At 51.1% G+C, this 13,613-nt stretch overlaps 1 protein-coding gene across 8 annotated transcripts in view; it reads right to left on the reverse strand.

Moving 5' to 3' along the window:
• Positions 1-1,316: 1,316 nt before the first annotated feature.
• DHX35 (DEAH-box helicase 35) overlaps positions 1,317-13,613 on the reverse strand; it is a 66,403-nt gene continuing 54,106 nt past the window's right edge. For 7 of the 8 annotated variants that reach the window (XM_045053627.1, XM_045053626.1, XM_045053625.1 and 4 more), the window contains 6 exons: positions 12,971-13,100; positions 10,728-10,809; positions 8,797-8,868; positions 6,053-6,164; positions 5,667-5,751; positions 1,317-2,544 (listed from right to left, as the gene is read on the reverse strand). In XM_045053627.1, the coding sequence (XP_044909562.1) occupies positions 2,369-2,544; positions 5,667-5,751; positions 6,053-6,164; positions 8,797-8,868; positions 10,728-10,809; positions 12,971-13,100 (657 nt within the window). In that variant the 3' untranslated portion in view covers positions 1,317-2,368. The remainder of the gene's footprint in view (positions 2,545-5,666; positions 5,752-6,052; positions 6,165-8,796; positions 8,869-10,727; positions 10,810-12,970; positions 13,101-13,613) is intronic. The other variant, XM_003983466.6, reaches the window with a different exon arrangement.

Below are 13,613 nucleotides of genomic sequence, written 5' to 3' on the forward strand. Positions count from 1 at the left end.
CCCCGACTGAATGGCAGCACCCGGGCCACCGAGAGCAAGCAGCGCCGGTCACAGGCTGCCCCGACGTCGGACAGCAGTAGACGAGCGCGGAGCTGGGGCCCTGCATCCGCCAAGTTCACAGTCGAAGTGAAACGTTCAGCTGGGACAGCACAGACAGGGCGGGACATGAGCACGATCTACGTTCACAAGGAAAGGGTCTTGTCGTGGGGAAGCCTCTTCTGGGTGCTGCCCTGGCCTCTAAGTGCCACCTTGGCCTCTGCGGTCCCTCCCACGGGGTAGCTCTCGCTCGCCCATCAGCCCAGTCGCTTGTCAACAGCACACAGCCCGCGTGCCCAGGCTGTGCTGATGGACTGGGTGAGCAGCGCTGGGCCAGGGCCCCTGTGACGGCACCCTCAGGGAGACCGGCGACAGGAAAAGAGCCACCAGCAAAGAAAACTCCATCTCGGGGGTACAGGACACCACCGCCTCTATGATGCTTCCAGCACAAACTCCCCTCCACCCTCTCACCTGAGCACCTGCCTTCAAAGGAAGACACTCAGTGCCGTAGAAACGTCACTAAAAACACCTGAAAACCTCTGATGAGCCCCAGGGAACTGGCTGTCGTGAAACTACACGGGGACAGTCTTGGGGTGCCGGGCAATGCGGCCACGATGGCCACAGTCCCCACTTTCTCCTCCAGGCCAAGACGTGGCTGACAGGCTACATTCTTGTTCATACACAGGAAGGGGGCCTTCAGCCAGGTCGGGCCTTTGTGGCTGTGCCCCGGACAATGACGATCCCTCTCCGCCTGTAACAGCCGCCCTCCTGAGGGCTGCCCTGAGAGGCGGAGGTACAGGGGCAGATGTGTCCGGAGCCAGTGACACCCAGGGAGAGGTGGCCAGTGATGCCGTGCTCCAACCAGTCTGTGCACTGCCCCACCCCCAACACCTATTCACTCTCCCATTCTGGATCCCCAGCCTCACCCCAGAAGGTTCGGATCTGGTGCCTTTTCTTCCTCCCACCTCACACAGTGGTTTATTGCGACCAGCCCTGGTCCTAAATTCAGACCTTACTGACCTTTCTACAGAATGATCCCAATCAGAAACTGGCAAAAATTAGCACCTCTTTCGCACTTTATTTAAACAACACCTCATGGTTTGCTCTAATGAGCTCCTGAGGGCACATGGCTGCATCGACCTCGTTTTATGAGGCTTCCCGTGTCCATGGGGCCTCAAAGGCTACTGTGCACCAACCAGATCATCAGGTTTCTTAGCGAATGTCAGCCCCTCTCTCAGAATTCACTGGACCATGTTAAAATACAGACCACGAGTACCATGGGCGGGAGGGAACATGTTTACTTCAGGTAGAAAGGTTTACTGTTATTAACAAGTTATCACTATTATTTACATGTTTACAAAATGGAAATAAAAATGACATACATATTTGGTGCCAAAAGTGGCACATCCAAACTAAGATCGGTACAAAAATAAATTTTCAAGCTACATGTTTTTAAAATAAAGGTCATTGAAACAGTAAGGGGAAAAACACCTGCATCGGCATGTGCTGAAACGCAAACGTCATCACGGCAAAGAAGCCCCGGGGCAGCACCGAGACCAGGGCCTGCTGGAGGGACTGCCCCGGTGTTCTCACAGAACCCAAGCAAACAAAAACCAAATATACAAGTTGTATTCCTGAGCTACAGAAGCTTAGAGCCTCTAAACGGTTGTGAATTTCTGCGACAGAGGGTTCCCGACGGGGTTTGAGCTGACGAGCTCACCGGTGCTCAGCTGATGGCATCAGGACGTGGTGTCGTACGCAGACAGAAAGCTAAGCCCACTTGTGAGAGAGAGAAATCTTCTCTGCTAACAAAGGACAGTGTGCACGAGTCCCGCCTGCCGATCACCAAGCCTTGCGCATCTCCTGCCGCATAAAGACAGGGACACGGCACAGAGGGAGAACAGAAGCTGCTCACCTGGGGAGCCCCTGTGCCTTCCAGACACGCGCCTCAGTGACTCCAGCAGAAACTGCAGTGCGGTCTCCTCCCTTCATAGACGCATGCTTGTCACACCTGGCAGCGGACTTCGTTGGTCAGCACAGCCGTGGCCCCGCCAGGGAAAGCGAAGCCAGCCCAGCAACCCTCATCCACCCTGCACAGCACTTCTGCCTGTGGTGGCTAGCTTTCCTCCTGGTTCCCCAGGAAGCTGGGCCAGAACTCTGTGCCTGCTGGAAATGACATGCTGGGTCAGTGAGGGTGCTGAGTGAGCAGAGAGCACGGCCCTCCCACCCCCACTCGGCCTGGGTGTGGCACAGCGGGATGCCTGCTCATGCACAGACTCCCCCGGGATCCCAGCAAGGAACGCGAACGTGGAGGGCAGCGGGAAGGAAGGGGCTAACGGACGGGCTGCGGCCCACTGCAGGACAGCGGAAGATTCCATGTGAGCCGGGGCCTGCTCACTACCCAGGGCTGGGGGACCACAGTGTGGAGGAGAGGGCACCGAGGACCCTGCGGCTGAGCTCTGCTCACTGGTCCTGGACCTTGGCCCTTTTGGCTTTGAGGGACAGGTGCTGCAAGAGAAAAGAAACACCAGAGTTAGGGGTGCTCAGAGACCGGACTTCACAACGCCCACATACACAACCAAAGCCACCCTCTGGCTCACACCTTCTCAGCAGACGCCATGCCCCTCGGGCAACAATCTGGAGGGAAAAAGCCCAAGTGACAGACAAAGGCGATGGACCGGCTTTGGGAAGGCACAGCAGCCCGTGGACCAGCCCGCCACGGCCGAGACTGCTCACCGAGGGCTCTGCGGGAAGGTGTCGATGGAACACGCTCTCCCTCTGCCCCAGCCCCTGGGACAGCACTGCAGCCACACCTTCCGTGCTCAGGGGACTGGGCTCAGGCTGCAGGTCACTTCACGTTTCCAGGAATTTCTTGCAAATGGTCAAGGAAAGGTATCCTCCCCTCAGGAACAAGGAGATCCATCATTTCACCAAGCATCTCCGCGTGCAAGTGCATGTGCTCGGGGCACTGACCCCCGTGCACCCCCTTGCAAGTGTGCGTGCAGGGAAGGCACACAGGAAAAGGACACCTTTTTTTCCTTTCAGAAACGTTGCTCCCCCCACCAGTACAACGTACGATGTACGACATCATCATGGGCATCGGATGATAGATTTAGGGTTTCCATCAGACTTGATGTTCTAAGGTAAAGTCAGAAGTGCCGGAAACTGTGAAATATGTGTTTAAGGCAGAGTATGTAAACATACGCTTTTGATAAAGGACCTCTGTTTACCATCTGAGGTATCCCTGGTACCCCCTCGACAGTCACAAACAAGCAGCCAAGGGACCTTCACACAAGCAACTCCCAATCGGACTGCCAGTCCCCAGCACGCTCACGCCCAGCACCCGACGGCCGCACACCCACGTGGGCGGAGGCAGCCACGCCACTGCTGAAGGGGAGTTGCAGGCCCTGGAAGAGCGCGGGGTGCAAAAGACGCCACACACCACCGAGCACAATGCACCAGTTGACGGAGTGGGACACAAGTCTAAGGGAGTCACAAGAAGTCTCCTTCTAACCGCGTAAGCTGGAGAAAGGACCCATACGGGCTCTTGCAAAGGCCCTGGTTAGGGTTCTTCCTAGATCCCAAGGGCATCTCTGAGAATCAGGACATACAATTTAAGGACAAGAAGGCGAATCTCTGAACGGGTCACCCTGCTGCCTCCAGCTGGGAGTCATTTCTCTCCTCCCCACACTTCACCCGGTGTGACCCCTCCAACTAACGTGAGGCGCTCACAGCCCTTAGCTTGGGGGTGAGGATGACGTCATCACGCCTGTGGGACCGTTTTTGGTGCTCGTTTCCGACAAGAATGCAGAGTATGAACACAGCCGACTCTGGACCATTTCAGGCCCCTACACAGGGTGAAAGTGACACTCTGAAGACAACAGCGATGGAAAGTCACCACAGATGCCAGGAACAGAGCCGGGGATCACAGGTGGGGTGGGGGGGTGTGCGGGGCGCTGTGTTCCACAAAGGAGCATCCACCACACGTGGGCAGCCACTGGGACCTGCGGGGCTCCTGGAGAAGTCCGTTCATTCCGGGCAAGTTCATATAGAAGGACCTCTGAACCGTCTGGGTAGGAAGGGACCGAGGTTCTTGGGGGGCTTCAGGGCCTTCGCCTGTACAGTGAAGGTGTGGCACCGGATGACCTGTAGAGGCCCGGGCATCTCTAAAGATACTCTGATCGCAGGCAGTGATCTGAACGGACTGATGAGTGGACCACAGGCATCTGGAGAGAAGAGGCCAGTGCAGAAACCTGCGATTGTCATTTTCTTCAAACTCCTGGGGGCTCTCTGCCCTTTAACTTGCTGGGCTCCAACTGTGGTTCCGAGCTGAGAGGGGAAAAGGACCCAGCCTCTAGGTCAATCCTGCTCGCCAAAGAACGAGTCCAAGACGGCTCCGGGTTCTCCCCTCAAGCCCCCGCATGCTACGACCTGAACCAGCCCTTCCCTAGCGTGTCGCTCTCAGCTCCCAGCCGGCGGCTCTGCCCACGTCTCCTGGACCTCGGAACTCTGCTGTTTCCCACCCGAAAGGTTCTCAGGGGCAGACGCTCCCTCACTCCAGGTGCGTTCTTGCCAGCCGGACCCAGCACGGGCGACACACTCTGAATTCTGATCAGTGCCTGCGGCTGATCTCGTTCCCAGCTGAAGTATCCGTATGAGGACATGTGAAGAACTATACAGGCTTGAGATAGTTTTCCTTTGACTGGATAAGATTTAAATAGTGTAAGAAAGTTCTGGAAGAACAATGTCCCCTGACATTGCTGGAGGGGAAGGGATGAGAAGAGCTTTCCATTTATGGGGCCACAACTCAAATGCGTCCCAGAGTCGAGCAAGTGAATTAATACACAAGTGAAGCAGGACTGTGGCCCCGGGACAGTGACAGTCACAGCGCGCAGCCGCTCCTCACCCCTGCTGATTGCTGCCGACAGGTCATGCGGGCCCAGTGCCGGCAGACTTAACATTTCGAGAGAAACTTGAAATCCATATTCATCGTGAAATCTCCCCATTTTTAGATGCGCCCGTCAATCCAGTTTTGGGTTGAGGACACTGCAGTCTGGTTACAACCCTGATGACGTAACAGGTTTTGGACTTTCCTTTCTGGGGCACACAGTGGTAAAACTGAAAAAGTATCTGAGGCAACTGTCTTTGGGCACTGGGCAACAGATAGCAAGGCAGGAAAAAAGGGAAAAGGAAAAACAAAACCAAACTAATTCAGACGACAGAAAACCACCAGCAAGATGGCGGACTTCACTCTAACCATTCCGATAACGGCACGACGTGTGATTACGCTGAACCATCCAGTGAAATACAGGACGCAGACCAAACAGCATGAGTCAACGGAAGTTTGTGGACGCTGGTTCACCTGTTTTCATGCCAGCCTTCCAGATAGAACCACCACTCAATTAAAGATCTTATTAGAAGAATGTATGGCCTTCCCCCCTCGCCCGACAAACAGACCATTTTTTGGTGAAAATAAAGAAAACGGGACCATGAGTCTCCTCTGCAAGGCTCACCACCCTGCGGGCCCTGTGCGTGGGCCTGGCAGGGAAGAAGGACAGACGTTCACGGTAATGCCAGCGCTCAGCATCACCCACCACTGTGTGAACCACGCCGGGTTTAAGCTCGCACACCTGTTTGTGTTCTTTGTGAGGCAATCTTCACCAGAGAATATTTGTGCCACTCCTTGTGAACATGGTCCAAAGTGTGATATAATTTCTTTCGAAGAAAAAAAGCAGAGGGGGAGAGGAAGAGCTGAAGATACATTCTCTTTGTCGTCTTTTAGGTTGGAGGGATTATTTCTAAAGAAATACCTCTAAGTGCACTTCACGATGAGCAAATGGTACAGTGCTTTTACCCAGGATGGGGCAGAGATATGGTAGTGACCTTTTCACCCCATGCACTTTTGAGGGGGAACAAACTTAGGGCACTAAACGGGCGCGGAGCACCGATCTGTACTTCAACATATGCAGAGGTAGTTAACGGGTGGTTTTGAGGGACGGTCTCTATTCACCCCTACCGTTCCTTGTTGATAGAAGTGCGGAGCCAGCTCCAACAGCCAAGCAGACTCAATGGCGGTCACGTCCCTCATGTAGTACTTGGAGGTCTGTATGACTTCATTGTAGATGACCCTGCAACCAGCAGAAAACATGGATTTCCTGTGTCTTACAATGAAAATCAAGCACCACGGCAATCAGAGACGGCGGGTTCCCTCCCATTTACCAGGGACCCATCGCGTGCACCAGAGACCACACACAGACGCGTCCGCGCTGCTCGCTCGCACCTCATGACCTGAGGGGTGGGTAAGTGTGTCCACTTTACAGGCGAGACTCAGTCTGACATGACTGTTGTCCGACACGTCAAGTCTGCTCAGACTCATGTCTGAGCATCTGTTATCAGCACAGGACCTTTCCGGATTCCAGGTCTGCATTTACAGAACTCTCAACAGAACACCTGACTCTATTAGAAGATGTAGAAATAGAAGCAAAGACCTACCTGATTCTGAAGGGGATGGAAATTAACTGTAAAGAGACACAGGGAGGTTCTTAGAGATGAAAACATTCTCCATCCTATTTGGAGTGTGGCTTACATGGGTGTGCACAGGTGCCAATGAGCTCACTGTACATAAATTACACCTCTACTTAAGAGAAAAAAGGAGGTGGGGGGGGGGGGTTGGCCTGAGGCTGAGGTAAAAGACACCAAGAGCCAAGAAGATCACTTCAAATCCCCAGATTTTAGAATGCATTTTTAGATAAGATACCGTTTCTGAGCGCCCGAACTACTGATTCAGGGCTCCCCTAACAACTATAATCACCCAGCCACACTGCCACCGTGCGCCCTTTGAAGCCGGCAAATAATCGGCTGTTGAAGGGCAGATCCAGTGAAGGGGGGCCGTCTGCAGAAGCAGGAAGGGAAGGGTGCTTCCTCCGCCACCCTGAGGTTACGGGGCTGCCTCAGGACGGGCCCTATTCAGCCACGCTCCCTTTGTCCTTCAGGGCTCCTTGGGAACGAAGCAGGAAAAAGAAGTCTCCCAAATTAAGCAACTCCCAAATTAGTCATCCCAAAGTCAGCAGACCCTTGGGGAAGGATCTAGAACGGAGATTCGCTTCCCTCTTCAACTCATCTTACACGCTAATGGACAGAGTATTTTAATCCATTAAAAAAAAATTTTTTTTTTAATGTTTGTTTCTTTTTGAGAGAGCGAGCGAGCAAGAGAGAGACAAAGAGAAGATCTGAAGTAGGCCCTATGCTGACAGCAGACAACTCGATGTGGGGCTTGAACCCACGAACTGCAAGATCATGACCTGAGACCAAGTCAGATGCCCAATCATCTGAGCCACCCTGGCGCCTCGACATCGGGTAACATCTCTAAACCCCGAACTGACTGACCAAGCCCTGCGCTGGCTCAGCAGCTTTTGGACCTGCACTGGTTACAGGACAGAGTCTGATTCCTTGGTCTTGGGGACAGGATCTCAAACTTGACCCCTCATCAGATCACCTGGAGGGCTTGTTGAAACTGGCTGCTGGACCACCCCCGCCCCAGCTTCTGATTCAGAAAGGCTGGGCAAGGCCTGAAAATCTTCCTTTCTAACAGGCCTCCAGGTGAATCGGATGCTTACCTGGAGATGACACTTTGGAAACCACTACTCTGGGGTGCCAAGTACCTTACAACGGGCCTTCTTGCCCTCTACTTTCTCCTGCCGTGATCCCCTCTCCCCTCTCCACACATGGCACGCTCTTGCCTAGGCTTCTCCACCTAGCTGTGGTGAAGAACCAGCTGTTATTGTAAAATTTTCCCATCCGTTGGGAAAGAAATATTTTTGTAAAACACAATACAAATGAATTACTAGAAAAATGAGATTTGAAAGACATACAAAAGGTAGGCTCCAGTTCTCTATTATTAAATTGGGCAGACAAAAACTTAACCTAAACGTGAAGCGCCTGGATGGCTCAGTCGGTTAAGCGTCCCACTTCGGCTCAGGTCACGATCTCACGGTTCGTGGGTTTGAGCCCTGCGTCGGGCTCTGCGCTGCCAGCTGGGAGCCTGGAGCCTGCTTCGGATCCTGTGTCTCCCTCTCTCTCTGCCCCTCCTCTGCTCACACGCTGCCTCTCTCTCAAAACTAAATACACGTTAAAAAAAAAAAAGTCTAACTGCCTCCTTTTAACTCGAGCGTGTGTCTCTTCCTCCAGACACGTCGCAGACTCGCACCACCTCCCAGACCACTTTGGGGCAGGCCCCGATGACTCCCCACTTCTCAGAAAGGGGGTTCTTTCACGTTCCCATGACTTTGCTTCCTCAGTCTGTATTCCCTTCTCATCCTTTTCTGCCCAACAACTCCTATCTGCAGGCCCCAGAGCAAATGTCGATTCCTCCACGAAACTGGCCGTCACTCTCCCTGGCACATGAGGTGCCAACCTCCGTGCTTTCTACCCCTCCCCCGGGCCCTTGTCCTGAGGTGCTGGATGCTCAGGCCTGTGGCCCAGAACCCAAATTCGCCTCCACACTGCTGTGCCCAGTGCAGGGTTTGGCATCTAGTCTGTGGGTGAAAATGAACATTGGCTGAGTCCACGAATGAGCAGAGGAACATCACCATTTGCATAAGGAAATCTGTGACAGGGCAGAATCCTGTGGACGACTCAGCGTAACGAAGTCAACAAATGTGTACTCCTGGCACAGTGCCAGGCCCGGGGGCCCAGGGGTGAACGGGAACCAGGCCTGGCCTTCTGAGCCGTTACTAGGCTAAGGAGTAGGGGGGTGCTCACCAGCGAGGCGGCTTCTCTGCGTAGAGGACCGAGGCAGGGTGGATATGTAATTCATGGTCGTCACGGATAGTCCTTGCGAACAGAAGAATGTAATCGGAAGTCAGTTTGAAATACTTACAGCAGACTCTCCCACAGATGGTTCATATTATCAACAAATGTATGCAGATCATACTTGACTCGGCCGATTGTTCTCTGTATCTTCTCCAGAGCCCTGACTGACCCCTTGCCCACTGCCCCCCGGAAGTCAGGAAGAAATCACGCAAAAAAGGGAAGAGGAGAAAAAAACAGCATGTGGCCATTCGGGGAAAAACATGAGAATCATACTGCTCTGCCCACGTTTATGTTTATCTTACACACGTTCTTTTTCACAACCATCTCCTCAGGGAGAGAAATAACATACATGGTTACCTCTATAAACTTTTCTATTCCACAAAGTAGTTAAGATAAAGACCATGGGGGACATAAAAATAGGGGAAGAAGAAGGTTAAGTATGGGACCATCCATTTCTCTGAGACAGTATTTCAAATTCCAACTCGGATTTGATTCAATTTAACTAAAAAAATAACGACAGAAACACAACAGTAAGATCCGATCACAAGAGAGCATGAACGCGTTAGAATGCTGCCACCCAAACCCTAATTATGGAGTGTTTCTGTGGGTGCCAGGCAAGCAGTTCGAGCACCATGGGTGAGCTCCTCTCCAGATCTGTAATAAACCAACATGCTGGGGTCCTGGCTGTGCCACCAGGTGGCCTGAGCTCACTGACACTGAACTTTTGTCTCAGAGGAACTGACTGACCACTAAACCCTGTTATGAAGCCCTTAGTTGAGGACTCCAGTGAAAGAATTTTTTCAATACTGGTAGAAATTGCTTATTAATACCCTTGAGGCAGGCGGGACAATCAAAATGACAACAAAATGACGGGCCTCACTGGAGAAGCTCACAGGCCTCCCCAGAGTTGCCTCCAACATGGACAACTCAGTGCCGGGAGGGGGAGCTCATCACGACGGGCAACAGAATCAGGACACTCATCACGGGCTAGAAAACTTGGCCATACTAGTATGGAACTGGTATAGAACATACCAGAGGTAAAAGTCAAGGGCAGGGGCTCAGTCAGCTACTAGGATAGCAGATGTAAGAGACCTGGCTGCCAGAGCTCAGTGCAACTCTGGGCTCGCTCACAAAGCTCGGTGTCTGGGAGGGAACATCGTGGCTGACCTCCCCCCAGGGAATGGGAACAGAGTATTTTCTGAGGGAAGAAGGATAATGACAAAATAGTATGAGGAGGAAATGCAAAGAAAAGTCGGGGAGAAAGCCTTTGGATTGCTCCCGTTTCAAAGAACAGATGCACTTTGAACAGGCTCCGGTGAAGTTCTGGAGCAGAACGGCCAAGGTTCTGAGGTTATTAGGAGGGTGTCGGTGACCAGTGATTTTCTGCCCAGAGAGTGGAACTGCAAGAAACGGGATGTGGTCTGGGGCAACAGGCAGATGCAGCGCCAGAAGAAACACCTGCCAACACCCACAGACCAAAGTTACGGCGCATCAGGGCAGGCCGGGGTCTCGGTCCCCCAGATCGCTAGAGACCAAGTGCCAACGGCCAAGGGAGCTTCTCCCGGAAAGACAGTCTCTAATAGTGCCTTCTGGTTGTATTATTCTGTTATTAGAATGGAAACATTTCCAGCCTCCAGGCTTGTAATTATCATCCTTCTACAACATATGGATGGGCTAAATATTTGGGAATCATTTCCGTGAAGTTAAGATATTATGCTTAAAGCTATGTAGTTAATCTCAACTGACCTCTGGAAGCAGGCAGATAAAGACAACTTATTTAACTTAATTTCTGTACTTTCCCGGCACATCAGCTTTCTAAGGGGGCTGGGTCATTTTTAAGATTTCTCCTTTAACAAATGACTTTGCAAGGTACCAGTTACCTATAAGCTCCGGTGGAATGAAACCTTGCTGCATTGGCAAAGAATCCCGAAACAAGGCACCTCAGGACGGGATCCGGATCACCTGTACAAGGTGGCAAACAGAGTGATGCGTGAGCCCCCGGCCTGCCCTATACTCTGCGCGCTCAGGCCTGTGCTGTGAGGCCCCGCCCAAGGCTGTTTCGAGCCTCCTTGAAACCCCGTCCTGAACCAGCCCCAGCCCCGTGCCTCCCGGTGCTGGATGCCTGCCCTGGCAGTATCCATGGAGGCCCCACCCGCCCACAACTGGCTGTTGAGGGAAGCACGCTGAACTGTCCCTTTAAAACTTGGGATGCCCCAACCTTCCTAGGCCACAGGATGACCCAACCAAGGCTGGGCACCAGAACCCAAGAGAGCACACCACAGGCTGGCCAGTGACCAAAAACTCCTTTTTAGGAGACAATCTTGTGCGAATAACGTTTCTTCCGTAAGACACAACGTTATTTCTGTGGTTATGAGCTACTGCACGTAATTCTTTGCAAGTTTTCAAATGTTCCATTTTGATTGGTATCTGTATTGCTACAGTGATCATCTTCCAAGGATACAGCCTGACCATTTATGAGATGATGTCCACAGGACACATTCCAAATTATTATGCAAAGCATAAGGTCACCGAGGTGGCTTATGACATATGGTATTTCATTCATTCTAAGGTTCACTCTTTTTTTCCCCTTTAACTCACTGAAATCAGGACAGCATTTAGTGATTATAAGTGACAGTACTTTTTTCTTTCTTAGTGGTACATAAAATAACAGCATGCCTTACAAATGACGGCATCTTAGAGCCAATGAAATACAGTATGTCCGTAAATAAGTTCCCAAAAGGTGGTATAATTTACAGAGCCATCAACAGTGCAGAACAATGTCAGTTTCGCTGCATTCTTACCGGCAATGTTTTGGCAAAAAGGCACCCCTTCTTTTATTGTATGTTTATCAATTACTATCCGTAGTTCTTCTTTTGTGAGTTTTCTGTTCTTGTGCCCATTTATCAACTTGGAAACTAGTGTTTTTTTGGAGCATGTTAAAGGAACTCATTCTATGATAAGCTTTTTAATTTTTTTATCTCTTAGATCTGCTGAAAATATTTTCATTATTTGCATTTTCTTTAACATCTAGAAGTTTCAAATGTGTAATTTACTGTGTTTCCATGATTTTCTCTATTGTTCCTCAGCACAGAACTGATAAATCTCAAATCTACATTTCTAACCACAATCTGATCCAAGATTCAGTCTCTTGTCTCCAACTGCTGCCCAAAAGAAATTTCTATGGAGACCATACATTCTTATCATTATTAGGTTTACATCACTTCCAAAGGGATGAAAATGGGCTCTTGGGGGCAGGGAAGGGGGAAAATCTTAGATATTACAATGGCTATGGCCCACCAAGGCTCAACCCTACCTTACAGAATCTTATTCTCCTTCGTGTTTAACTTCTCTCGTTAGGAAGAATTTTATTTTATTTTTTTTAATTTTTTTTTTTAAGTTTGTTTATTTTTGACAGAGACAGAGTGTGAGCAGGAGCTGGGGAGGGGCAGAGAGAGAGGGAGACACAGAATCCGAAGCAGGCTCCAGGCTCCAAGCTGTCAGCACAGAGCCCGATGTGGGGCTCGAACTCACCAACTGTGAGATCATGACCTGGGCCGAAGTCGGACACCCAACCGACTGAGCCACCCAGGCGCCACCAGGAAGAATTTTAATTTAATGTAACTTTTCTCCTGACCGAGGGGTTGATCATGAAAACCAGGTTAGGAAACACAGATGTAGAAGTAAGGCTGTTATCTGTCTGCTAAGTGACAGGCGCTAGATCAACTAACTTCAGGCGGCTCTTGGTTTCAGCTCAGGTAATGATTTCACGGTTTGTGGGTTCAAGCCCTGTGTGTGACAAGTGCGGAGCCTGCTTGGGATTCTCTCTCTTTCCCTCTCTCTCTGCCCCTCCCCCGTTCATGTTCTCTCCCTCTCTCTCTCTCTCTCTCTCTCTCTCTCTCTCTCTCAAAACAAATAAATAAACTTAAAAAAAAAAAAAAAAGAATAACCCTCAGAAATAAAAATGGACCTTCTTAGAAAAAACAGGCTACTTTTACACGCTCAGCTTTTCACCGACACATGCCTGTGAGCCCGGTGCCGCACATCAGCACCACACCGGCATGTCCAGGGGTGTGAGTGAGCAGCAGAGAAGGGGGCGTCCCCGGGCGAGGTGGCCTGCTCTTACCTTCGCTAGATTTCTTGGGCACTTGAAACTTGACAAGAAGCTTCTTCAACTGCTCGCGCACTGTCGCAGCTCTGACAAGACCCTTGTAATTCAGGAAATGCTCCTGGCACCACTGAGAGTTTTTATTGTGCTGCAGGGCGACCGAGACAGAGGGTGAGTGAGAGACACACAGACAAGTTCTCGACCACGGCTAAGCTGCGAGGCGCACCGCTTCCTCATGGGGACAAGAGCTTCCGGTGCCGATGGGCCCCTTTCGACCCCACCTCCCTAAACGGGCGCTGACCACCGTGCACCGTGTGACTGCTCTTCCAGCTCAGTCCCTGTGCTTAAGGGCAAAGGAGAACGTGCTGACAAGCAGTTGTTTCCTATCTGAAATACCCACCCGGGTGGCGAATTATCAGAAAGAACCACTTCCCTGTGGGTCTTTGTCAATTAACTTTGTAAGTCAACTTTCTCCGAGTTTATCAATCTGCGAGACTACAGGTGAGCAGCACTTGCCAATCTAGAAATAATGTGCAAGTTATTATTATTTATCCCCAAAGTATGATTTTTCTATCAACGGTGCTTAATTTTATTCTACATTCCTAAGCGTGATCATTATGTCTTACACTGAGTTACTGCCGTGGGAACGTTATGTCTGAAA

The sequence above is a fragment of the Felis catus genome, chromosome A3, assembly GCF_018350175.1.
Source record: "Felis catus isolate Fca126 chromosome A3, F.catus_Fca126_mat1.0, whole genome shotgun sequence".
NCBI classification, from domain to species: domain Eukaryota; kingdom Metazoa; phylum Chordata; class Mammalia; order Carnivora; family Felidae; genus Felis; species Felis catus.